General features: G+C 40.8%; 1 protein-coding gene across 1 annotated transcript in view; it reads left to right on the top strand.

The window, feature by feature from the left end:
• IQCA1 (IQ motif containing with AAA domain 1) overlaps positions 1 to 25337 on the top strand; it is a 141467-nt gene that overhangs the window by 28695 nt on the left and 87435 nt on the right. Inside the window, exon 6 of the mRNA XM_067548658.1 lies at positions 6297 to 6502. Coding sequence (XP_067404759.1) covers positions 6297 to 6502 — 206 coding nt within the window. The remainder of the gene's footprint in view (positions 1 to 6296; positions 6503 to 25337) is intronic.

Here is a 25337-nt window from a genome sequence, read left to right as displayed (position 1 = left end):
AAGCCCCAAGTATCGGGACTGTCCCTATAAAATCAGGACATCTGGTCACCCTACTCTGTCCTGAGCAAAATACCTGACAATAAAAGTACAGTAAACTTACCTTTCAGGCACCATATGACTGTGTTAGTCCTAGAATATGAAATAAAATAAAATGTATTTATTTATTGAAATTAAAACTATTTTCCATCTTAAATGTGATCTTAATAGAACAATTGAAGAGCAGTTAGTTCCACAGCATGGGGTATCCTATATGCAGAACTATAGCCTCAGGCACGTTCAGGCCCCCTGCACACCTCTAAGTGCTTTATAATGAACAATAAACCAGTCTGTGCTGGAAAGAGCTGTTGAGCTGACTAAGCATAAAGACTGAGACTTTTCCACCTTGAGAGGGTGGTCTGTACAAGTGAGTTCTTAAGCGAAAACATAATGTTGGGGGAGCTTTCATCATGTTGGCTTACCTTGAAAAATGCCAGGAACTTCTGCTTCTTCTACTGCTAGGCTTTTTTCTTTCCATAAAACCTAAATACTTTTTAGAAAACACAAAGAACACAACAGCAAGCAGCTCTCTCAGTGTACTTGTGACTGATGAGTTGGAAAAACATGCTTTTAGACAAATGTCCATTTTGCCTTATTAATTTAAACAAGGATTTTAAAGACAAAGCCCATCAAACATTAGATAAGCATTTTAAGTTAATGGGCCATGTAGTCCTATTCTCCCACAAACTCAGGAAGCTTCATATTATGTCCTATTTTTACAGCAACATCAATTATTAATATGTATACTTTTGCTGACAGAGGACCTCGCTAAAAATGTGAGTTTCGTTATCCAGTTCTGGGTCATTAACTATGGAAAGCTTGTAAATATAATGGTTTATTCACATGGGAAGCCTTCATTAAGATGCATTATTCTATAGCTGATGTGGCGATGGTGCATTATTGAGTTCATTGTCTCTGTCTAATATTTGTAATTTGTTTTTAAATGAGTTGCTGTTTATAAGGCGAGTTAACAAATTTGAATTTTGCATGGCCAGAGAAATTTCTTTAAGATGGGGAAAATGCTTCTGCCCCCAAGGAAAAGCTATTTATTAATGTCTGACTGCAGAGTACCTCCCTCGGAGTCAAAACAGCTACATTAAAAGCATACAGAGAAAAAACATAGAAAAGAAATTGGCTTTTGTTTTTAACATGTGCATCAAGTATATAGATGATATCTATGAAAAAGTTCAATACAAAATAATGTGATGGGTACTGTTAAGAACTCTGGGCACTGTCCATGGAATATTGATCTGGACTATTGTTTGGTAGAATTCAAAGACGTGTCATCTGGTGGTAGCTGGAATTGGTTGAAGCCATGTTGTCATGGGGGACAGTCACCACCTTAGAGGGGCAACCCCTCCATCAGGTTACTGTTTACTTTCTTCCTGCACCATTGAATGCTCTAGGCATGTAGGTCATGCCTCATTATCTCCTTTGTAGTCCCCTGAACATCTCCCTCTTTGAAAGGCACATGCAAAGAAAACTCAGTGGGGTTCACCCTGCTGGGTTCTCTAGGTTCTGTGTCACAGTCAAAGATCAGAGAGGCCATGAAGGTGGGATTTAGGTGCCATATGTAGCCCCAAAGTTTGAAAATTGGGTTCTTAGCACTACCTCAAATACGTGAAATTTAAGATACCATTTTTATGTCAACTTTCAAAGAGAACAGCTTAAAGTCCACTGAAACAGAGCTCCAATAAGGTACCATCTTATTGGCTTTGTTCTTTTGTAAAACAAGAGGACAGCAAAATTATTGTCTAATTCACAACTGAACGTCACTGGCAATGTTCAACTCATTTTTCCTTATATTTCATTTAATTGACATTTCATTTCATTTAATTGACAAGGCTGGAGGTCCTATTTAAAGATTTTGTTTAAAAAGTACATTTCATTTCTTAACTATTATAAAAAAAATAACATACTTTTGTACACAACCAGCACTGTACTACTTTGTGTAGTTTGTCATTTTCCTCTGTTAATTGTCTGGGTCTTTCACAAAGCAAGAGTAGAAGAAAAACCTTTTTTAAGAAAGTAGGGAAATATGATTGTAAATGCACAAAAATTGGTAGTTGGATTCAGGAACCAGGATAGTATACAAAATTATAGCTGGTTTATTTTTTTTAAATTCACTAATATCAAGTTGACACTGTTCTTTTTTAACTGACCCAAGTGCTGAGGTTTCTAAAACTTCCCTTGGGAGACTATTTATAGCTTAATAAGTCTCGCTACCAGGAGTTTTTTCCTCCATGTTGAGCCTTAATTTTCTTCTTTTATTTCATCCCTTCATCGTTAGTTATGCCCTATCAACTAACTTCTTTTTTTCAGTGTTTATATCCTTCACATATCTATAAACTTATCATTGTCTCATTGTGATTAGTACTTAAACACCAAGATTAAATTAATATTTTAGATAGTTAGATTGTTTCAATTTTATTTGTTGCTTAGCCAAGGTGTATATAACAAACTCTTTCCACCTTTCCTTACATGTCAGTCCCTTTCCATGCCATCATCAACCTAAATTCATGTTTTCCTCTGTATGAATATTCTTTGTGGTCTTTCTGCTAGTTTCCATATTTAAGCCAATTTTAATTCATTTTGAAAGATCCTGAGAGACACTACTGGGCCTAATTCACCATGTACTTTTACCCCTTTTTTGTCAGTGTAATTCCATTGGTTTCAAGGGGAATAACCCAATGGTGAAACAGGTCTATTGTATGTATATTTGTAAATGTTTTACTAAAAGCCAAATATGCATCATATGATTTTTATACTGCAGTTCATCATTCTCCTTCTTTTCCTTGAGAACAGAAGCCAGCTTGTATTTCTTACATGTGTAAACCTTGTGGTCTTTTCTCACAAGCAGAATTGTAATGTGTGTTCCACATCAGATCGCTATGAATCCTTCAGTAGTCATTTATCACAGCCACTGCTGCTTCTAATTTCAAAATCTCTCTCCCACTCCTCTTCTCTAATTCTCTCTTATCTGGCCTGTCATATTTGAGCTAGCTCCATCTTTTCCATGATGGAAACAATCAAGCAGCAACATTTCATTTCAACAGCTGCCTCTTTCCCTATTTAAATACACTATTTCCACATGCATAATTACTGTAACTTAATTTAGAAAATATGAAAAGAATAAAGAAATCTGGGTTGATGGGCATAGAGTAAACCTTAAATCTAATGAAAGTAAGTTTTATAAATTTTTCCCTTTTCTCTTTCATTTATTATCGAGACATACAGAGGATGATCACACTCTCCTTACTATGTGGCACATATTGTTACTTTCTAATAAAATAGTACCCTAATAATTAACAAGAGAAAACATAGCATAGTTCCTGCAGCAAGAAGCAGCCAGAGCAGATCTCCCTGCCACTGGCTGCCCTTTGTATTAGTGAAGGAGGAGATTTCCACCTGTCTCTCTAGGCCAGTTCAAGGACTAACTTGGCCAGTGTGCCTACCAAGGCCTGACCAGCTGGTTTAGGCCATATGCTAATACACATTCCTTATAAAGAGAAACACTGAGTTGCCCCAAATCAGAAAAATTCATGTGTGATTCTCTTTCTCTCTCTCACCTCTCAATTCCTCTTGCTGAGAAGGATCAGAGGAATTCTAGGAATTCTTCCTAGAATTTCTTTAAATTCAAGCAAATAGAAAAGTTCTGAGACTGTTTAAGGGGTAATGGTGTCTATAGTCAGAGTAAGATCTGGGAATAGGTTCTCCATTGGTGCTGCAAATGGGCAAGTACCGAGAAAGTGGCATAATACCTACTGCAAAAGGGTACTCTCAGGGCCAGATTTCCAAGTGGGTCCAATAGGCATATGCTTAGTGGTGCTGACATTCTAGGGGTGCCCAAACAGTGGCGGATTACCACACGGGCCAATGGGACCTGTGCCCAGGGGCCCTGGCCAATTTAGAGGCCTTGCCCTGCTCCTCCTCCTCTTTCCTGGGGCCCTGGTGCCCTGCTCCTCCTCTTGCCCCTGAGGCTCTGCTCCCTGGCTAGGCTGGAAGCCAGAACCTGGGGTGAGCATATTCTTTCTTCCAGGAGCTGGCCAAGCCATTCGCCCCATCTCCTCTACTCCCCCCCCATCCCTCCCACAGAGCTGGCCCAGCCAGTCCCTCTGTCCCCCATCATGGCACTAGTGGGACGACATTGAAGATGCTGTGGGTAGGGGCCCTTTAGGTGTAAATCCGGCCCTGGATACTCTCATGTTTAATATTTCTAAGGGACATTGGGATTCTTAGGTGAAAAGATACAAGTGTAAATAATTGTTAATATTTATTGCAAAGTATTTTATGAGGCTTGCTGAATGTAGAATGGAGGGTCTTGGCTTCTATGGAAACTCTGAAAATTAACCCAAGGCAGTACGTTCTGGTAACAGGGTCAAGTACAGAATCTATAGAACTGCATCCCAAGAGCATACTGCTGCTCTAGTATTTTGTACATATTTGCTCATTGACTGGTCTTGTCCATTTCCTTTATGCATCATTTTGTTGTAAGCCGCCTGAGTATGGTCCAGATACAAGAAAAATTGTGAACTGCTTTCCTGAATCAGAGTCTAAGATGATCACACCTCTGATACAGCTGAAACTGAAGTTTACTTGACACTCTTTGGGCATCTTTTCTATTTGACACAGGCCAGTAATCACTGGAATCTAGTGCAAAACTTAAGAGAACCATATAAACGATCCTAAATAGAACTGACCAGTCCTTTAGTAAAGGCCTCACACTTTCTTTCTTGTAGGTATTCTCTAGTACAGTGACTGACAATGAAGTGATAATAGAAAATACCATGGTAGACCAAACAGAATGTAGAGCCTGATCCTAAAGCTCCACTAAGTCAACAAAAAGATTCCCATTCACTTCAGGTCAGATTGAGAGAGACCCTGGGTGGGTTGTTTGCCTTCTCCTAGAGAGTGGGGCACGGGTCACCTGCTGGTTTCAACTACAGTAAGTGGTGGATTCTTTGTGACTTAAGATTCTCTAGAGTAAGTGGTGGATTCTCTAATTTTAAATCATGACTTGAGAACATCAGTAACTCTGCCAGAGGTTATGAGCCTATTACAGCAGCGAGTGAGTGAGGTTCTATGGGCTGTGATGTGCAGGAGGTCAGGCTAGATGGTCATGAGGGTCCCTTCTGACCTTAAGTTTGGGTACAATTATAAATTATGTAAGGGGAAAGTACAGAATTTATATTTACTCTGACTTTCATAGTCACAGAATTAGTTGTCCATATGCTCTGCTGCCTTGTGTGAGGCAGTCACCTTAACCTAGGAGAATACAATTTATTGAATCCCAAGAAATTATCTTTTCTCCCACCCCCACCCCTCCACCCCCACTTTTCCATTCATTCTTCTGTTCAACCTTATTGGTAACCTTGGTATATAGGGAATTAAATACTTCCAATTTAGAAAATAAGATGAACTAAATCAATGAGTCAGTTTTAAATATATTGTTTTTATCCTCCAACTTGGGAAATACTTACTGACACAGTAGGAACATATTTTAAATTTATAAATGATCACAAAATGGAAAATACAGCATAGTAAAGTTGTAGCTCAACCACATCGGTGATGTTTTTCATATTTCTGTGATTGCCCACATAAAAAACACTCATCCTAAAATACGTACATAAAATCAGAAAGCTGAGTTTCTTTATTTATCTTTAACTTCTCAGCACCTAAAATTCCTCTTGGCAGGGTTTTCTAATCATGGGAAATTTGGGGAGCTCTTTTTTTATTACAATGGTTGGATTTTTATTTATTAATTTATGTTTTACTCAAGGGAAGTGGATTTCCTAAAGGAGTTTTACCAGCTGCAACAGAATACTAGGAAACAACTGACCAAGTAGTGCCTATAAAAAATTTTAACTGCACAAATTAAAACAATACTGTCTAATTAAAAAGAACCACTGGGAAATCCAAACATTTGAAAATTCAATTGAAAAAATATCTGGCACCCTTCTGACATGGATAAAGTTGGCATTGGCTGCACAGCAGTATTCTCACCTGTCTCCTTGAGATCCCAGGATCCCTGGCGGGAAGGATTGTTATTGTACATAGCAATTTTGTTAATTAAGGTTGAAATAGTAACAATAGACTATTGTGTGCATCCAGGCACTTTTTATGAGCAAGTTTTCTTTTTCCCATTTTTTTTAAATTTCTCACATGTAAAACAAAGCTTAGAGAATATGAGTAGCTACCCAGCATTCCAACATAAATTAAGTTTCTTTAATTTGAATCTCATTCTTCCTTTTCATTTTCAGAACCCACCTCCTCAGTTCCAGAGGATTAGTGCTTCATTAGCACGTGCCCAGAATGTGGAAGCCAAGAGGTGTGAAGTCCAGGGGAAGCATGAGACTGAGTACCAGAAAGCCCTGGTTTCCATCAAGACCCATCTGAGAGAAATGGAAGGTCCTGACATCAAGGAAAGTCTCCAGGAGCAGATCCGCCAATGGTTCATTGAGTGCCGGTGAGAGTAGAGAAAATACTTGCACTGTAGAAATTGCATTTGCCTTAGAGGGCCTGAATCTGCCAGCATTATTCTGAGTAGCACTTTTAGTTCCAATTGGACTACTCACAAAGGAAGGACCACTCAGAATGAGTAAAGATCACAGAATCAGGCAGAGATTAAAATTCAGGGGACACATAAATTCCACTTTAGTTTTTTGTCCTAGCTTTGTATCTACATCTGAATACTTATAAGCTGTGAGGTAATGCTTCCTATTAGAATGTACAGGTTTGGGGAGGTATCGTCAAGCCTCCTATCAGACAAAGAAACATGGATTTGCCATAGTGGATCAAATAACTGGTACGTAGGTCCCTTTTCCTGCCACTGGCCACATCCATTAGGTAGCCCTACATAGAGGCCCAATCCTCCAAACACTTAAGCACATATATAGATTTACTTGTGTGTATTTCTAGGGATTTCAATGCAACTTTGCATGTCAGTAAAGTTAAGCATCTATATAAGAGTATACAAGCTCAGACCACTGATGCATATGGACTTCTGAGCAAGTTCACCTTAGGCAAGTATTCTTTAGTTGAAGAAATTCTAGATTTTCAGCTCTAACATGGTATTATTGTTGTAAAGTAGCATAATAAGGAAGTACAGATTGTTTGTGAACTACTGCTAATCTCCAGTACCAACCTGTGAGATCGGTTATTAACTAAAAGAAAATGGAGATTCAGATGGCAAATCCAGTGATTTATCAGTCATGTATCAACTGCTTTGCACTACTGTTCATGATCACTGTATGTGTTTTGTCATTTTGGCTGGTTACCCAATTTACATGACAGATGATAGTTTGACTTCAGGAAGTGGGTCATCTACATTCCTCGTTCAGTTTTTGCTCTCTTGGTTGTACCTGCCTTCAATGTGCCTCCAAATGGTACTCAACTGTCACAAATATATGGACATAGAATCATAGAATTGGAAGGGACCTCAGGAAGTCATCTAGTCCAACCGCTGATCAAAGCAGGACAAACCTCAGCTAAATAATCCCAGTGAGGGTTTTGTCAAGCCACATCTTAAAAACCTCTAAAGATGGATAAAAACTTCTAAAGATGGAGTGACTCACTCCCAGTGAGTCTTCAGGTGTTTCTAAGATACACATTGTGATGAATCCTGCTCTGCTTGTGTCTACATGCTCCATGACTTCCTTTAGTTTCTGTCTAGTGCATACCAGTAAGCGTGAATATACATGAATTGTTGAAAGCCCAGAAGTCGTAGACAACCAGTGCCAATAATGATTGTGTTATAGTGTTGAGCATTCTTCCACCCTTACTTACAATAAGCAGTACTTTTGAGAACAATGGGGCTGCTGGTGGATTAAAGTATTACTCACTGATAACAAGAATGGTAGGGTATGACCATAAGAATGTGCAAGACTGAAGGCAAAAGTATTCAGATGATAGTCTTAAAAAAGACAGACCTAAAAAAATTGAGGTAGCGAGTATGTGGAATGTGAACAGTGAAACTAAATGGAAAACCTGGAAGACTTAAAGAACATTATTTTCTGCAGTTACACTGAATATTACCTGAGCAAAATAAAGTGCTAGGGGGCTGGTCCAAAACCCATTGAAGCTACAGTGAGATTTTACATAGACTTCAGTGGGCACTGAAGCAGGCCCTAAAAGACCTGTGTCTGTGTGGACAGACCTGCTGTGTTTTAAAGGTATGAAAAGGAAAAGGAAATAACATTAATTAGAGGAAAATAAATGATAAGGTCATTAAGGGGTCCATTACTGAACCAAGTTTGAGATGCATTAATGCCCAAAAACATATTCTATAGAAATAATAGGTGACATCCTAGCCCTACTGAAACAAATGGGAGTTTTGCCATAGACTTCAAGGGGGCCAGGATTTCACCCAATATTTTAGTTAATCTGAATCTGGCTCAGTGATATGGGGATTGCAGTAATGACTGATGCTGGTAGACCAGGTGCCAGCTCATGCCAAGTCCCCTGGGCTTCACTGAATACTGACATATGCAGAGCTGGAAACTACTCTGGCATGCATGTCTGTTCATACTGTTAAAATAGATATTAGAGTGATATGAATATCTTTAGTGTTTAGAATTTATGAAATGCTCGTAGGATGCTGCATGTATTCACCTTACTAATGTCTGTATCTCATGTTATAAGATAATATGTAAGTGTTTGCTCTGTAACTATAAGAACATCTGCTAAGACTGTAAACCCCCAAGGAAGGGAAAAGCATTACCAAGTATGAAATATTAGTTTACCACAAGAAGGTGTGACCTTCTCCTCAAAAAAAAAAAAAAAAGGGGCCTATAGATGCCAGACAAGCCATTGTGGAACATCACTGGACAAAAGACTTTGTTGATTGCTTCCCCCACATCTCTAAAGAGAGTATGTGTACAAGCCCTGGTCCCATCACAGCTTGAATGCTGGGGGAAGAGAATAAAAATCCCTGTTATGGAGAAATTGTATTCCTATGCTGCTTGAACTCTGAGGGGCAAAGCTTTCTAAGCATAAGCAAGGGATCCTCAGCTGTTTAGCTTAGGTTAGCCCCAAACATGTGGATTGCAAGAATGTATGAAAGGATCATGGCCACCCAAGCCCTGCCACCCAGGGGCTGAAGTAACAAAGATCAAGTAAAATCACAGAATCCATGACCTTCACGATCCACTCATAGTGTTACCAATTAGCCAACCAAATGCAATACGCAAAGAGTTATGGAGAAAGCATGTTCCATAAAACTTCCACTGAAGAGTTTGCATATTAATCATGAAGTAAATTTTTAGTCAGTGAAATGGATACATTTCAAAACTGTCCTGTTGCAACTGCAAGTACCAGTGATAGTAGGAATTCATCACAACCTGAGAAGAAAAGTAGTCGTAGGTACGACCCTGCTTACTTAAAGTTTGGGTTTTTATTTATTGAGGACCAACATGGTGATCCAGGCTGCAGTGCATCATCTGCAATGAACTGTTAGCAAATGAAAGCCTAAAACCATCAAAGTTACACAGGCATTTGGAGACAAAGCACTCTAGTTATAAAGACAAGCCTCTTGATTTTTTTTTTTAAACCAAAAAGCAAAGATTTGGAAACGTCACAAAAAACACTTGAATGTGTCCACCGTCTGAAATCAAGCATTGTGCACCTCTTACCTTGTTGCACACCGCATTGCGAAAACATGAAAAAGCTTACACCATCGCTGAGGAGTTAATTTTACCTTCTGCTATTGCCATGTGCTCTAATTGTTGGGCAAGTCAGGTGAAAAATAATTTTAAAAAATCCCTCTCTCCAATGATACAATACAGAGAAGAACCTGATATCTCAGAAGACATCAAGCTGCAAACAACTGATGGTCTTTCAGTAAGAAACTGTTTTGCTTTACAATTAGATGAATCTACAGATATATCAAACCATATTATCTCAGTGGTTTATTCCCATGAATGGGAGACTGATATCCATGAACAGTACTTGTTTGGTGCTGATTTGCCTATTTTTACTACTGCTGATGATATATTTGTTGCACTGGATAATTACTTGGAGTTGGTGGGATTGAGGTGGTCGAACTGATTGAGGTTGGTGTTACAACTGATGGAGCTGCTTCAATGACAGAACCATTCAGGAGTTGTTCAAAGAATCCTTTCAAATCACCCAATGCAATGTGGAACCATTGTTTCCTGCATAGGGAGACATTAGCAGCTAAAGACATGGTACCTGAGCTTCACAAAACTCAAAGATGTTGTCAAAATTATGATTACATCAAACAAAATGCCAAGAATTCACTATGCTTTCAAATTTTCTGTCAGGAAATGGGCAGTGTGCTTTACCATGCTGAAGTTTGTTGGTTGTCCCGTGGCAAAAATGTTGTCTCACGTATACAAACATAAAGTGAGTTGGTAGCTTTTCTTAAAGAAAAAAGTCTCATCTGGCAGAGCTTTTCAGTAACGACACATGGCTTGCTCATATTGCATATCTGGCAGATATATTCGATCAACTGAATGATTTGAATCTCTCTTTACAGGGCAGAGGACACAATCACATTAAGCAAACTGACAAAATTGCTGCACTAAAAAAAACATCTTTCTATGGAACAAACATGTTTCAAATGATAGGATGAATATGTTTCATAATGTGTTTGTAGAACTAAAACATTGGAAAGATTCTGCTTACCAGGAAACACTGAAGAAAACTAATCAGTAATCATTTAACTAAATTGCACACAAGATTCTGTGATTACTTTCCAGACAAGCATCTCACAAGTGAAGAATGGATACAGGATCCATTTGCAGTTGTACTGGAAAACGTGAGTCTACCTATGCAGGCAGAATCTCAGCTGGTTGAGTTATGTTGCAAGCGCAGTCTACAGAGAAAAAATCCTGAAATGAACCTTCAGTGCTGCTGAAGAATATCCTCCTTTTGATTGCCATGTTATTAGAGTCATTTTGCCTTTCAGTATAACATACTTGTGCGAAATTGGATTCTCTGCCTTGATTCAACTGAAGAAGAAGAGCAAGAATAGACTGGATGTTGAACACAACCTTCAAATTGCACTGACTACAATTACACTGAACTTTGATAAACTCGTCAAAGAGAAGAAAGCTCAAGGTTTCTCATTAATAAGAGTATAATATAATACATTCCATATAATGTGTTCCTCTTGATATTGATTTCTGCCTTTAACTTTCTGACTGATGAGCTGCTTTGACTTGTTATCATTATTAATTATTATTATTACATGCAGTGGGTAATAAGTATTTTGGGGCCAGAACTCTTGGTGTGTTTTCTACTTAAGCTATTTACTGGATTGGGACTGGCCTTCAGTGTTTACAAATGAGTCCTGGTCCAAAAAAGGTTGAGAACCCTAAAGGACACGTAAATCTTGCAGCTACTATCATCAGCTTCCAGATGATGGCGGCTACCACCATCTTTTGGAAGCTAAGGCTATATCTCAGTCAAGCGTTATTTACAAAGTTAAAGCAGGTAAAAATACACACTTTTTCCCCCCTGGTTAATAAACCTTTAGTTAATTTATTATAGGATTGGCTACAAGCGTTTGTCTTTGGTGAGAGATCTAGGATGCAATTGACCAGCAGTAAGTGAGTGGTCCTTTTGGACTGGCAATAACCTGAATACTGATGTGATGTGATTTTTGGTTAAAGGGACCATCTATCACAAAGGCAAGTTTATCTGGGTGGCAAGATTGACCAAAATGCCAAACGGGACTGTCTGTGACTCCATGTTAAGACTATTACAATGTTTGAGGAGTTCACACTTGATACTTGGATGGTGAAATCAAAGTATAGAACACACAACAAGTTTGGGATTTGTGCCCTGTTTCTTGACAGTCTGCTGTGAGGATGGCACTAACAGTCATGAGCCGCTCCAGACAGCCGGATAGTGACAAAGTCATAATGAATTATCTGCCCTCCTTTTTGCTTTCTGTAACTGGCCAAAACAAGCTTCCCACAGGTATCTATTCAGATAGAAATGAATGTAAGAAGAGAATCTACAGATTTCTGAATATGGAAGGGATGTGTAACATGTAAAGCTAAACTGTCAGCATGATGCATGAGGAATGATGTATGATGCAAGAAGAATTTCTGTGTCCTGTTCCCTGCATGCCTCACTGAACAGAGGCTGGACCATTTATGTGCCAAGATTTACATTTCTTATTACATGCAAGGATATATTTTAATCTCTTTAAAATTAAGAAACAAGATAAACTTTTAAATGTAGCTTATAAATTGTCCTTTAACTAGAACTTTTGATTAATTTTATGATCTTCCATAGTCTATTAAAATCCAATAACTGAAGAAGGTATACAAACTTCCTTTTCTCTCTGATAAGTTATGCTGCATATACTAAAAAAATAAAACCAACTTATTCGTTCCTCCCATACCTAATATTCCACTGGAAAAGGATGTGACAACAAATACAAATAGCAGATGTTGTCTTTCAAGACAGCTGTTATCGTACCATAAAAAACAATGGGCAGATATTGAATTTCCCCACTTGTAAAAGACAGTGCCGCTATAAATATTTATTCCCCTTTCTTTGCAGAAAAGACTAAGTATAACTACAGTTGTTCTTAAATCCAAGACTGTTTTTATGGAATAGGCGTTCTTAAAAACCCTTTCCCACAGAGTAAATTAAATGAAAAGGGTGACTATTTTGTTGTAGCCCTGTCACTGGAATTGCACTGGAGAATTCTACATTTGTATTTTTGTAACTCCCTCTTTTTTATGATCCTAGTTATAGCCGCACTATGCATCATTCTGGTTATCTGTGTGCTTATTTCCTGAATCTGTACCTATCTGCCTGGTGAATCATTTACTTGAACATTTCCAAGCTTCTATTTTGTTTGGTCTCTGAGCACCACCCTTGAAAATAAGGGTAATTGTTAAAAGCTTAAAATCAGTTAAAGAAATAGAGCCACTCACATTAGAGAATGCATTGTGCACAAAGGTCTCCTATTTATCACAAGTGCCCCTGTGAGTTGTAGAACAAGGATACAAACATTCCAAACTTAATAGCATCTGTAATTAAATACCTCCCAGTTGTTCCAGCTTTCAACCACACAACTCCCAGGGAAGCCCCCACACATCACTTTGACAATGCAGAGGTTTATGTTGTTGTATAAATTAGAAGTTACATAACTAGGGCTTAGGTTTTATTAAAGATGTAAGAGGCATTTTTCTGCAACTTGAGTCTTTTTGGGGTTTCATGTGTATATGCACTGTGAACTAACTGCCATTCTTCTCCTTCCCTTGAAATGCTTGTAAAAGGGTGTGGAGAGCAGAAGCAGCATGAAAAATAGTGTTTCTTATATGCTTTTTATTGTCGGCTTAAACCTAAAACCACAACCTTGAACACAATAGCAGCACTTGTTTGTAATTCTTCAAAGTAACTACCTCTTAGTATGCGATAACTATAAACCCAAGCTATAGTCAGCACTAAACAGTCAGAAGACATGAAAGTGCCCCTGTGTAAATTGAATAAAAAACCACCACCTGTGTCAAATTTCTTGGATGCATTTTGGACAGAAGTCAAGATGAAAAATCAGAAATCAAAATGAGGTTTTTACTACCTGAGATAGCCTCAAGAGTCACCAGCGAGAGCCTAAGGCCTGGTCTACACCAGAGAGTTTTGTCGACAAAAAGTGACTTTTGTCTACAAAACAAAACTGGCGTACATACTGCAGTGATCTTTTTGTTGACAAAAAACTGTCCTGTTTTGTCGACAAAATAAAACCACCTCAACAAGAGCTGTAGAGCCTTTTTCGGCAAAGTTTTTGCAAAAAGCACACGTGTAGCCACCGCCCTGAAAGTTATATCACTGAAAATAGCCTCCTGATTATCCTATCATGTCATACTGAGTGCCACTCTGGTAAGCAATTTGAGCTCAGCTGTCCTGCAGCCCTGTGCCTTAGACCCTCCCATTTCAAAGCCCCAGGAAGTTTTCAAAGTTAACTCACTTTGGAGAGCTCACTCCACAGCGCAGCGAAGGCAGTCCTGCCGTGCCTGCCCTAAACTACAGGGGAGGGTGTAACTCCTGTTGTGCAGTGCAGAGCCAGAGAGGAAGATGGGGGCTGCATCCCTCTCTCCACCCCCATCTCCGTGGGTGCACCAGACCAGTCTCTGCTGAGGAGCCTGGGGAAACGGGGAACGCCAGCTATGAGCTGTCTGCGTAGCAGCTTCTGCCTTGGGATTGGTTGCTTCTATCCAACACATTCACTGTCCCTCAACACACACTGTCTGTCTGTCTCTCTCAGTGTGTGTGTGTGTGTGTGTGTGTGTGTGTCTCTCTCTCTCACACACACACAAACACACACACACACACACACACACACACTCCTCCTTGCCCCCGTTTCTGTGAGCTTCTTATGTTTGTGTTCATCAGTGTTAGCTTGGCTGACAGAGCAGTTTAAAAGCGACTGTCAAACTAGTAGGATGTCCATGGAATGATGGCATTCAGAAACTTTCATGATGAGACGCTGTTCCTGTCCCATGAGGCATTGCAAATCCTTCCCAAAGCATCCTGCATGCAGTTGTACAGTGGGATAGCGACCCACCGTGCACTGCTCACTTTGTCAACAAAAAAGCTGATAGCGTGAATGCACTCCACGGACAGAAGGAGACAGTGAAGACACACAACAGCGATTTAATTACAGCAGTGGCTGTATGCCGGCAAAATTTTTGTCAACAAACCTTTCTAGTTTGTAGACAAGGCCTAATATACAGGATTTGCTGTAATGTATCTGATGCCCTCTTGCTGTAACAAACTTTGTGAATTTCTTGGAGGATGCTCAGAGCTCTAAGGAACATTGCTGACCTAATAACAGGGAATCTAAGTAACAGCAACTTTTATGTACGTTATGTGTTATTCCCAGAGATTTGGGGATTGGTTTTCTGGAGGGAGGAGGCAGCAAGAGATAAATGTGCTCTCATAATAGGCTTATACTTTACTGATTAGCTTTGAAAGATCCTCTTGCTCAGCCTGCTGACTTGAGCACTGTCAGAAAGAGTGAAAGATTAATTCTAAAGGAGGGGGTTCCTGTGTGTTACAGATTCATTTTAAGCATTCCTGTCTGCCAGCTCAGCCTTTGATCACGAGGGAAGTAGAAAAGAAATAGGGGGTGATCATGTTATATTTTCCTTTTTCATAAGACTGTTTTGTTGGGCTGAGATTAATGCCAAGATGCTTGTTCGCAGGTCTCCATGGAAAGCAGAAAGAAAGAGGTGGGAGGAAGATGAATGGATGAATAGTTTTTTCATACTGAAAGTCAACAGAATAGGGAAAGCATTTATTTGTGTAAGGCTGGGGCTACCATATTACATTTCACATTCTGTACTCATTACTCTTTCTGTTCAAGGAAGGTGCTGGGTGACAGCTTCAGCAACTGAAGTCCTGCCCACAGGACAGATCTAGCTTGAGCCATAGTAATAGTGAGTAGTGGCCCCTGCCACTGTATCTCCAGCCTTGCTTTGGAGGAACTGCTTCTGTGGGTCCAAGAGGACTTACATTTTTTCAAGCACGGTCTGAAAAAAGCCTGACTTTGTGGCATGTGTAACACACACACACACACACACACACACACACACACACACACACACACACACACACACACACACACACACACACACACACACACACACACACACACACACACACACCTTCAGTCCTGGAAGCAGCAGATATTAAAATAGCTTCTCCAATGACAGGCTGCAACCTGGAAATGGAAATCCTGGGGATGTCTTGCCATCATATAAAGTTGGAGGTCAGCCTGTTCACAATCCTCTGTCTGGGATTTTCTTTGAATCCCCATAGAAGCCACCATCTCCCTCTCTTCCATCTTATAAATATTCCCATTTGTCTTTCTGTCTATCTTATTGAGGCATACACTCACAAATCTTTGGTACCATATGCATGTGCCATCCCACACACAATCACAAATTCAGAGCAAGGGAATAGAAGAAGCCAGTGCCATATTCCCTCAGATCTGTTCAATCACTGCAGGTAATAAGGATAACTCCCTTAGTCCCTTCTATCAATTTGCAGAGAGACAAAGCTTGCTGTGTTGGCAGCCTGTGATGTCAGTTACTACAGCTGTATCAAGACAAAAGCAACAGCAATACAGAGATTGTTGTGGCTCCATAGTTATGATCTGTCACAGGAGGCTTATGGCAGAATTGAGGACCTTCCATTCAAGGCACTGGACCTGTTTAAGGAAAAGTTGGAAAATTCCTCATTGACTTTAGAACTGGATCAGATTTTTCTTGTAGGAAGGCTGGTACAGGAGCAACGCAACACTCATGGCAGAAGTCTTCAGATCATCCTCAGCAGCCTTTCCATGAACTGTCTGTTTTGTAGAAGTAAAGATCTACACATCAGAAGACAATGCCGATTCCCTGAACCAGGCACATCCTTTGCTTCTGCTTCAGGCACCCAGTGAGTTAGAAGATACACCTGGCAGCCTGCAACTCACCTCCTTGGTGGATTTATACTACTCTCCTTTGGTTTTGGGGAAATGTCTGGTTAATTTCTGAAACATATATACCTGTAATAATTCTATTCCATACAGCCCAGAAAAAACAAAGAGATTAGTTCATTTAGTTCCACTCTAGGTCACTCTCCAACCTCTTCCTCACCTTTTTTCAGGTATCCTTCACATTACAAAGTGCTGAGAGATTAAGTAAACTCCACTCTTCCCAATGGGATCTATAGAAGACATTCCTCATCAGTACGGAGCAAAGAGGCTTTACTCCTGCTACTTCTTTATTCACAAAAGACAAGGGGAATTAATTATATTTTTACTTGGTTAAACCTCAACAGATTCATGTTATTTTCAGATACAAAAGGGTAACAAACTAAGACTTTGCATTGGCAAGAAAAACTACTAGTACAAAGTGCTCTCCTTCGACCTTTCCATAGCACCATAAAATCATCAGCAGGTATCTGGCATATTTTCTTGAATTCAAATCAGGGGATCAGCTCAGTCACTTTGGGTGCCTTAAACCACTTCCTGCTTCAGGTCACTTCATCTCTGAATCAGACATTCATACCAAGCCATGCAGTAACTTCCACATGAGCCACCATCAACTCCATCAGAGGAATGGCCTTTCTACCACAGGACATATTTCTACAGATACTGAATACCACCAGGAGCAGGATTTGAAGGATCAGCTGTAATATATTTTCCAAATAAAGTTTGACAATTTATTTTTGGTATTAACTGCTTAATACTTGAGCTTGCAGACTGCTAAGCTGAAACATGCATGGAATTTTCCTTCATATAAGGAAGAGTAACACTTGTAATATTTTATAATAAGGGAAATCTAAACAATAATGGACAATGTTTTGGCCTTCCCTCATTTGTCTAATATGCTTCCATTGTGTATCTAGTTATCACATATACTAATTTTGGTAGAAATATTGAGGACTGGAAAGACCAAAAAGAATGGAGTACAAATGCATCACTTTCTCAGCCGATGAGAAGCCAAAATCAATAGCCCACCATCCAATATAGTGTTCCATTGAACAGAGGAAAAGCAACACCATGATAAATATATGTATTTGTTTTTGTGGGGCCAAAAAAAAAAAAAAAAAAGAATTATGAAAATGAAAAATGAAAAAAAAAAATGAAAATTAACAAGCAAGATGACTCTGAAGAACCATATGTTGAGGAGGCCCAACCTGTAGCCGTGATTCTAAAGGCTGTTTCCCACTGGTTGGAGTCAACACGCTAGATTTGTTAGCAATTTAAACAATGACAAATTTAGTTGTCTTCTCTGATTGCTCGGACACCCCTTCCCACCCTGTCCAATTTAAAAGTGTGAACCCCTCTATTTCCAAAAGGAGTGTCATGTGTAATTAAGGCCATGTGTAGTTAAACCTGTTTTATAGGGTGTTGCTGAATTTACAGGTGGCAGGGGACACTTTGGAAGCTTCTGTTCAGTGGCAAAAGTTGCCTACTTCAGTGCATTCTGGAAATTTATGAGTGTGCTGATATTAATGGAGGCGGCTTGATGGCTTTTTGGGAGATCAGCCAGAAGTCCCGTGGTTCATATATTTTTCATACTTGGTGAAACACAGATAAATCTTTGCGGCAAGAGTCTGAAACAGACCAGTTGAACCCCAGTGTCAGGCCTCCAGAGAGAAATTGATAATTTCACTAGCTTTGCTTTCTAAATCATTACTAATTCTGAAGTGTGTCACTTCCACATTCGCATAAGACTGAGTTCACACTTCAAATTAAAATGATTGCCAGTTCTACCAAGTGACTTAAAACATATGCAAAGGACGCTGCTACTATTCTTTAATTTCTTATTTTGTTTACTAAACTATCAAAACTTTGAAGTGATCAAGGAACATAAAGGCAGATTCATAAAATATATTTTAGTTGCAAATCAAGATTCCTACAGGGTTCCAGTATAACAAATAGCCCCTATTGAAAAAAAAATCCAACATTTTGCATCACTCTGCAGTTTACAGATACATAAGGGTGGCGATCTCAGAATTCCATTCTTTGATCCAGGGAAAAAGTTGATCTTTTCAATCTCCATGGTAGTGAGATTTCTGAAAGGCATTGTCCACCTGTGAAGGAAATGATCCCAATTTGGGACCTTAATATTGTATTGGCCGCCCACATGGGTCCTCCATTCGAGCTAATAGCAGCCAACTCATTGTCTCTCCAAAACACAGCCTTTCCTGTGGCTATAACATCTGCAAGAAGAGTCAGTGAATTCCAAGCCTTAATAGCAGGCCCTCCATACACATTATTACCACAGCATATAGGTCAGAGGCAAACTTTGAGAAGGCAGCTCTGCAATCATTGCTGAGGTAAACTCCAACCCCCACCATTGTGAGTCACCTGAGCAAAATACATATCTGCCATCATTTGAAGAAGAAAAGGCAGGTACTTATCTGTACTGCAATTCAGCAGTGGCTTTGCAAGGATGAGGATGAATACATTGTTTTCCCAGGAAATCCAGCCTCTTTGGCCTTGGGCATGGACTGGTATCTTCCTTGTCACAACCTCTCATTAATAGTTGTTGCAAGAGTGTTAGGGGCAGGATGAGAATAGAAACACTAAACCACTATATAGGAACATAATATTACTTGTTGGTATGTTTTGCTGAACATGACAAGCCTTCTACAAAGCCTTAGCAGGTTCTAAAAGTGCTTCACTAATAGGAAGAGCTACTCTTCCTGGGGCCAAAGACTGAAGAATGTCCACCAACTTGTGCATATTTTCTTGCACAAACTGAGCCTGAATACCCAAGGCTGAAGCCATTCATCTGAGGTGTTCCTGATGCACCTTAAAATCTTCAGGCACTGGAGGAGAAGACTCTGGTACCATAAAGTCATCCGGTGATGAGAAGGATGAAGGAAATGGAACCATTGGAACCTCCTGCTGCAGTACAAGTCTCTGTATAAGCCTCTCAGGCTGAACCTGTTCCAAGAAAGCAGCCTCCATCTGAGTCTGCAACTTAGGTGGCTGAAGAGGTAACACCATGGGCTGCTTGGGCGAGCTTGTCCTGGAGCGGGCCAAATGTCGGGATTTGACAGAATAAGGAACATTCTGTGGATTCCACAGAGACCACTGAGGATAGCGATATGGCATTGATGACCAGTAGGCACTGGGCCAAGAGCCCATCTCTACTGCATGAACAGTGCCGATCCCAATACTGATCAGGATCCATAGGAGGTCCCAACAATCTCCAAGACTGGTGTTTCAAAGATGAGGGAAAGGGGAAGGGAATCATCCAAAGGTAATGGCGGAGACACCCCAGGTGAAGCGAGCAAATGTCCACTCTGAAAATGCCCGTTTCATCGGCACCACAAACAGTAAAGAAGTCATCATCCGGAGGACTGGCAGGGGCATTGCCGTGCCGCTCAGTACCAAAAGCAAAGACAGGGTCAGAACTGAATCTCAAGATGAGGACTATACCGCAGTCCTTGTTCATACCAAAAGATAGCAACTGTGCCAATGGACCCCAGAAAGTGTTGCTTGATTCTCAAGTCTCTGCCATCTGCATTCTTTTCTCAAAAGATTTGCAAACGAAACACTTTCTTTAATGTGATCTTCTCCTAGGCACAATAAACACTGTGTATGGGGATCGCTAGAATAGCCACCCCACAGAACAGACAGTTTTTCAACCCTGGTGAGGTCATCGCACCAGGATAATTATTTAAACTAGCTACTTTGAACTAATACTGAGGGCACTACTAACTAACTAAAATATAAACTATTTACAGCAAAATCTCAGTCTGAGATTAAAAAGTCAGGATGTAAATACCACACAAACACTCCAACTCTAGCCCTGGGTGGTGAGAAGGAACTGAGATGGGATCAGGGCAGCACCACCACCCTTATATAGCCTTGGAAGGGGCTACAAGGGCCAGCAGGCATGGGCACTGTCCCAATAAATACTGCTAAGCAAAGTAGTCCAGATTCAGTGCGCTGGGCGCATGCACACCTGACTGGAAAATACCTCTGCAACCACTCAAAGAAGAATACAGCACAAGACAGGGATCAGTACCCCGATATCATAAAATCATAGAAAAGTTGGACTAAAAGGGACCTTAAGAAGTCATCTAGTCTATCCCCCTGTGCACAGGCAGTATTAAGTATACTTAGACCATCTCTGCAGAGGTTTGTTTAACCTGGTTTTAAAAACCTCTGAAGATGTATCACAGCAAGCAAAAAAAAAAAAAAAATTGGACTAAAATAAAGAAATGTTTGATTGCGTACAAATTATTTTGAGAAGTCAGAATATTTAAATGCAAAGGGTCTGAGAGCATGAAATATATGGTTGTGGACATGAGGTGGGAATGAGATCCTGTTTATTCTTATATATAGGAGGTAACTTGCTTTAGCAGGAAAACGGGAACATTTTTATTTAGAATAAAATTTAATCTTTTTTCCGCACAATGTGGATGCAGGGTTTTAGGGTGTTTTTATATTGTAGTATGGGTGGGTGGCTAGATATCTGTGTCTGATGGGAAATATTTTTAATTTGGGGAGGGCTGTGGTTTTGCTGTATGATTTTGATCATTTAACCAGCTCTGACAAGTCTTCCAGTACAAAATTTCAGATGAATACCATGTTCCACATATAGCATATAACATCTCTGGGTCACACTCTATCCTCAGACATGAGATAGAACCCACAGTGCTTCCAGTGGAATGTATGTGACAGCAGGAGTTGTTTCCAGGCTCAAATATGCAGGAAGTTAAACGTAGTATGTCAAACTGTTAAGAGACAGATCTTCCTCAGGCCTTGCATTTCAATTTCCCTGCTCTTGCTTTTACCTTGAATAAAATGCCTTGCCTCTTGGTTAAGATCAAATGACACATCATGCGATTAGTTTGTGGAATTCATTGCCACTGGATATTACAGTAAGGACAAGAGCACAGCTATACTTTAAAAAGCGATTCGGTATTTATATGGTTAATATGGTTATCCAGAGTGATAACTAAATATTAAAACAAGAAGAAGAGTTTGAGGCGGTGTATGAACCCTCATAGTCTGGGGCACAAGCCAATTCTATCAAGTTAACAGGAAATTTTCCCTGGGTGGGTAGGTTACTCCATTACTGAGTACTCTAGGGTCTCTTGCATTCTGCTATAGAACACTGGTACAGGCCTGGCACTGACAGGGCTCTGAACTAGACCCACCCCAGTGGTTGGCAAGGCTATTCTAGGCAAGGCAAAGCTATTTCTGCAAGAAGGCCATACCACCTTAGAACACCAGAAATACTCCCTTGCTGGATGAATGGTATGTTTCATGGCTCGGCAAGCATTTATGTAAACTTTTCTCAATGCAAAACTCACTTTAAAAGTTGATTCATATGAACCACACATTCAAGTTGAATCCAAGTTTACAAGAAAGGTCAGAGATTGTATTGCTATTGGTGGAACAAGAGCTTGGGTGAAAACCTGAGTCTCATCTACTCCTTTCAGAATCAGTTTGGAGTAGGTTAGTCAAACCCCATCAAGCAGGTTGTTTTTATTATCCAGGTCAGATTCCATGGTTTTTGAGTCACACTATTTCAGTGCTGTGCATATACAACCGAAAGTCTAATTATTTGTAATAATTTAGTTTAAACACACCCAGCCATTAGCATTCTTAAAGCAACTATGTTTTATCTGCGACTGAAATCATTGCTAGGATTTACACAGATGAAATGTTAAGAGTTAACACGTCAAGATAAAGTAGAGAGATTAACAATGAGCCTTTGTGAATTGCTAGTTCTTGTGGGCCTCTATTTGTGCAAATCATCGGCACAGTTAAGTCCCATGTAATAAGATACCTACAACATATGAAAAATAACTTCAACTGAAGCAAGAAGATTTGAAATGTAAAACGTTAAATATTTTTTCCAATATTTATATAGAATAAGAAAACTGCATCACTGACTAAAATACTTTAAAGTACCTGTTAAAGTACTTCTGTCTCCCACCTTAAAGAGTCTTACTCATACAATAATCCTTTGGTGGCTTGAAAAAGGGAATCTACTTCTTTATTATGTATTCCTGATCATACATGCCATCTGTCTCATTACTGGAGATTTTCTGGAAGTGTCTAATCCAGCATCTGATTTTGAAGGTATTAGGTCGTACTGTGGCTGAAAACCACAATCTGTACTAGGAGGAGAGGGTGAGAAGGGCCACACAGCAGTGGGTCAACCCCAAAAGCATCCTGATTCCTCAGAGAGCAAATGCCACAGCAGGAGCTCTGCCACCTTTTGTACTGCATGCTTATTATAGCTCAACCCTGTGGCCTGGTGCAGAGGGGACAGGGCTATGCACCGCCCCTCACCTCCCTTCTGGCGAGTCTAGCATCACAGACAGTTTTAGACGTGCACAGAGTGGGAGGCTTGAAACTCTGGGTGTCCTCAGTGCTGAGACTGCAATGTAATGGAGACGAAAGTTCATTGTAGCCTCTTCCCATGCACACATACACATTGCTGGTAATGCTTTCCACATCCAATCCTTACACTCTGCTCCCAGGAAAGTTTTTGGCGTGTTTGTGCTTCCCCATGGGAAGGATGCTCTAGAGAAATAATCTACTCTAGGTGCTGAGTGTAGATCTTTCCAAGTATTGAGACAGCGTGAAGCAATCTGATTATGATTTGAGAGCTACATAAGCAAGGACTGACTCCAGTGTCAGAGAAGACTTCCTTTACAGCTTTGGCTCAGCAGCCAAATATGCCTTGCCCTTCAAATATCATCACTCCCTAGCGACTGTAAAGAATTCTCTTCCACAGACACTCTGCAGAGAGAGAGCCTGAAGCCTAAAGCCCCCACCTCATGATGATGTCATCATAATTTTCTTGATAAAGAAGAAATAAGGCTGCATTGTTGTTCAGCAGATTAACAAATGATGACATCATGATGCATCCTCTCATATGGCTGGCTGTTGGAATGGGGAAGTTGGGTTTTGGAAGTTCATGGTGCTCAGCACTGCCCCTACCAACATCTAAATCACCTTTAGAGACTTCAAGACTCACAGCATCCAGATTCCATGTGGCAGACTCCAACCCAGGCAGTGTGAAGCAAATGTATTAGCCTTGCTCTATTTGAAAACCATAGTGGGTAGTTTTCAGTAATTCTCGAGAAATATCCAAGGCTCAGTTCACACACCCTGCACTAATCCAAAGGAAGTGATCTCTCCTATGACATAGTGCCTTACAAGATGTGTGAGAGGAGATTACCAGTGCATGGCCCATCTTCCACAAGAATTGACCACAGGTGCATTCCCAAATTACAGGAGGGCAGAGTCATCCCCACAGATACACAGTGTCTCGAATCTGACACTACCTCATTACCAGTAACTTAACCTGGCCACAGCTGCCCCCCAGTGGGTGAGTAAACCCCTGAAGTGGAGTTCTCCACTCCACACTCCATGGATAAGTTAATACCATCCCAAGTTCTCAGGTAGTCTCCAAGGGGCTGGTTGGGGAGATAAACATATCTTCCCAAGTCCTAATCCCCACCCGGTTCAGGAACCCTCACCCCACAGAGCTCTGTAACTGAGACCCTGGGAAAACGGGGGCACACACCATTAATCTTCTGCAAAGAGGAGGAAGATCTTTATGCAGTGGTTCTCAAAGGCATAACTAAGCTCTAAGTCGGGACATTTATTTCTACATGCAAGCTACTGTTTCATTTCTCTTTCTGTTGAGGAGAACTGCAGGGAACTAAAAAACAAGGTTACTTACCAGTAACTGATGTTCTTCGAGATGTGTTGCTCATGTCCATTCCAATATAGGTGAGTGCACGCCAACGTGCATGGTTCCTGGAACTTTTTTCCCCTTAGCAGACCCCGTAGGGTCGGCTCTGGAGCCCCGCGCACATGCCACAGTATGAGAGGCACTGCCGACCCTCCGGCCCCTCAGTCCCTTCTTTCTGCCAACTCCGACAGCGGGGACGTGGGGTGGGCTGTGGAATGGACATGAATAACACATCTCGAAGAACATCAGTTACTAGTAAGTAACCCTGTTTTCTCCTTCGAGTGATTGCTCATGTCCATTCCAATATAGATGATTAAAAAGCAATACCTTGGAAGTGGGTAGGAGTTACCGGTGAGCTGCCCTCAGCACGGCGCTGCCGAATCCCGCATCCTCTCTTGCCTGCTGAACGATGGCATAGTGGGACGTGAAGGTGTGCACCGACGACCAGGTAGCGGCTTCGCAGATGTCCTGCAGGGGCGCTGTCTCTAGGAAGGCCACAGAGGAGGCCTGAACTTAGGTTGAGTGTGCTGTGATGACACCCAGAAGCGGCACATTCGCCTGCTCATAGCAGCACTTGATGCAGGATGTGATCCACGTGGAGATGCGCTGGGTGGAGACGTGGGATCCTTTCATCCAATCCGCTACTGCGATGAAGAGCTGCGTCGACTTCCAGAACACCTTTGTCCTCTCGATGTAGTAGGCCAGGGCTCATCTCACATCCACCAAGTGCCATCTCCGCTCCTCCTCCGAATCGTGCAGTTTGGGAAAAGACACGGGGAGAAAGATATCTTGATTACAATGAATATTGGGAAACCACCTTGGGCAGGAAGACTGGATGCGGCCTCAACTGCACCTTATCCTTATAAAATACAGTGTAAGGAGGCTCCGAGGTCAAGGCCCTAATCTCAGATACCCTCCTAGCCGAGGTAATGGCCACCAGGAAGGCTACCTTCCCTGACAGGATGAGCAGAGGGCATGAAGCCATGCGTTCAAAGGGGGGCCCTGTGAGTCTCGAGAGGACCAGGTTGAGATCCCAGGGAAGCACCGGGTCACAGACCTGCGGATAAAGCCTCTCCACCCCCTGAGGCA

This window comes from Emydura macquarii, unplaced genomic scaffold (genome assembly GCF_026122565.2).
Source record: "Emydura macquarii macquarii isolate MOO-44397 ecotype Brisbane River unplaced genomic scaffold, CSIRO-AGI_Emac_v2 contig_1253, whole genome shotgun sequence".
In the NCBI taxonomy this organism is placed as follows: domain Eukaryota; kingdom Metazoa; phylum Chordata; order Testudines; family Chelidae; genus Emydura; species Emydura macquarii.
This window is presented reverse-complemented; position numbering and strand designations above follow the sequence as displayed.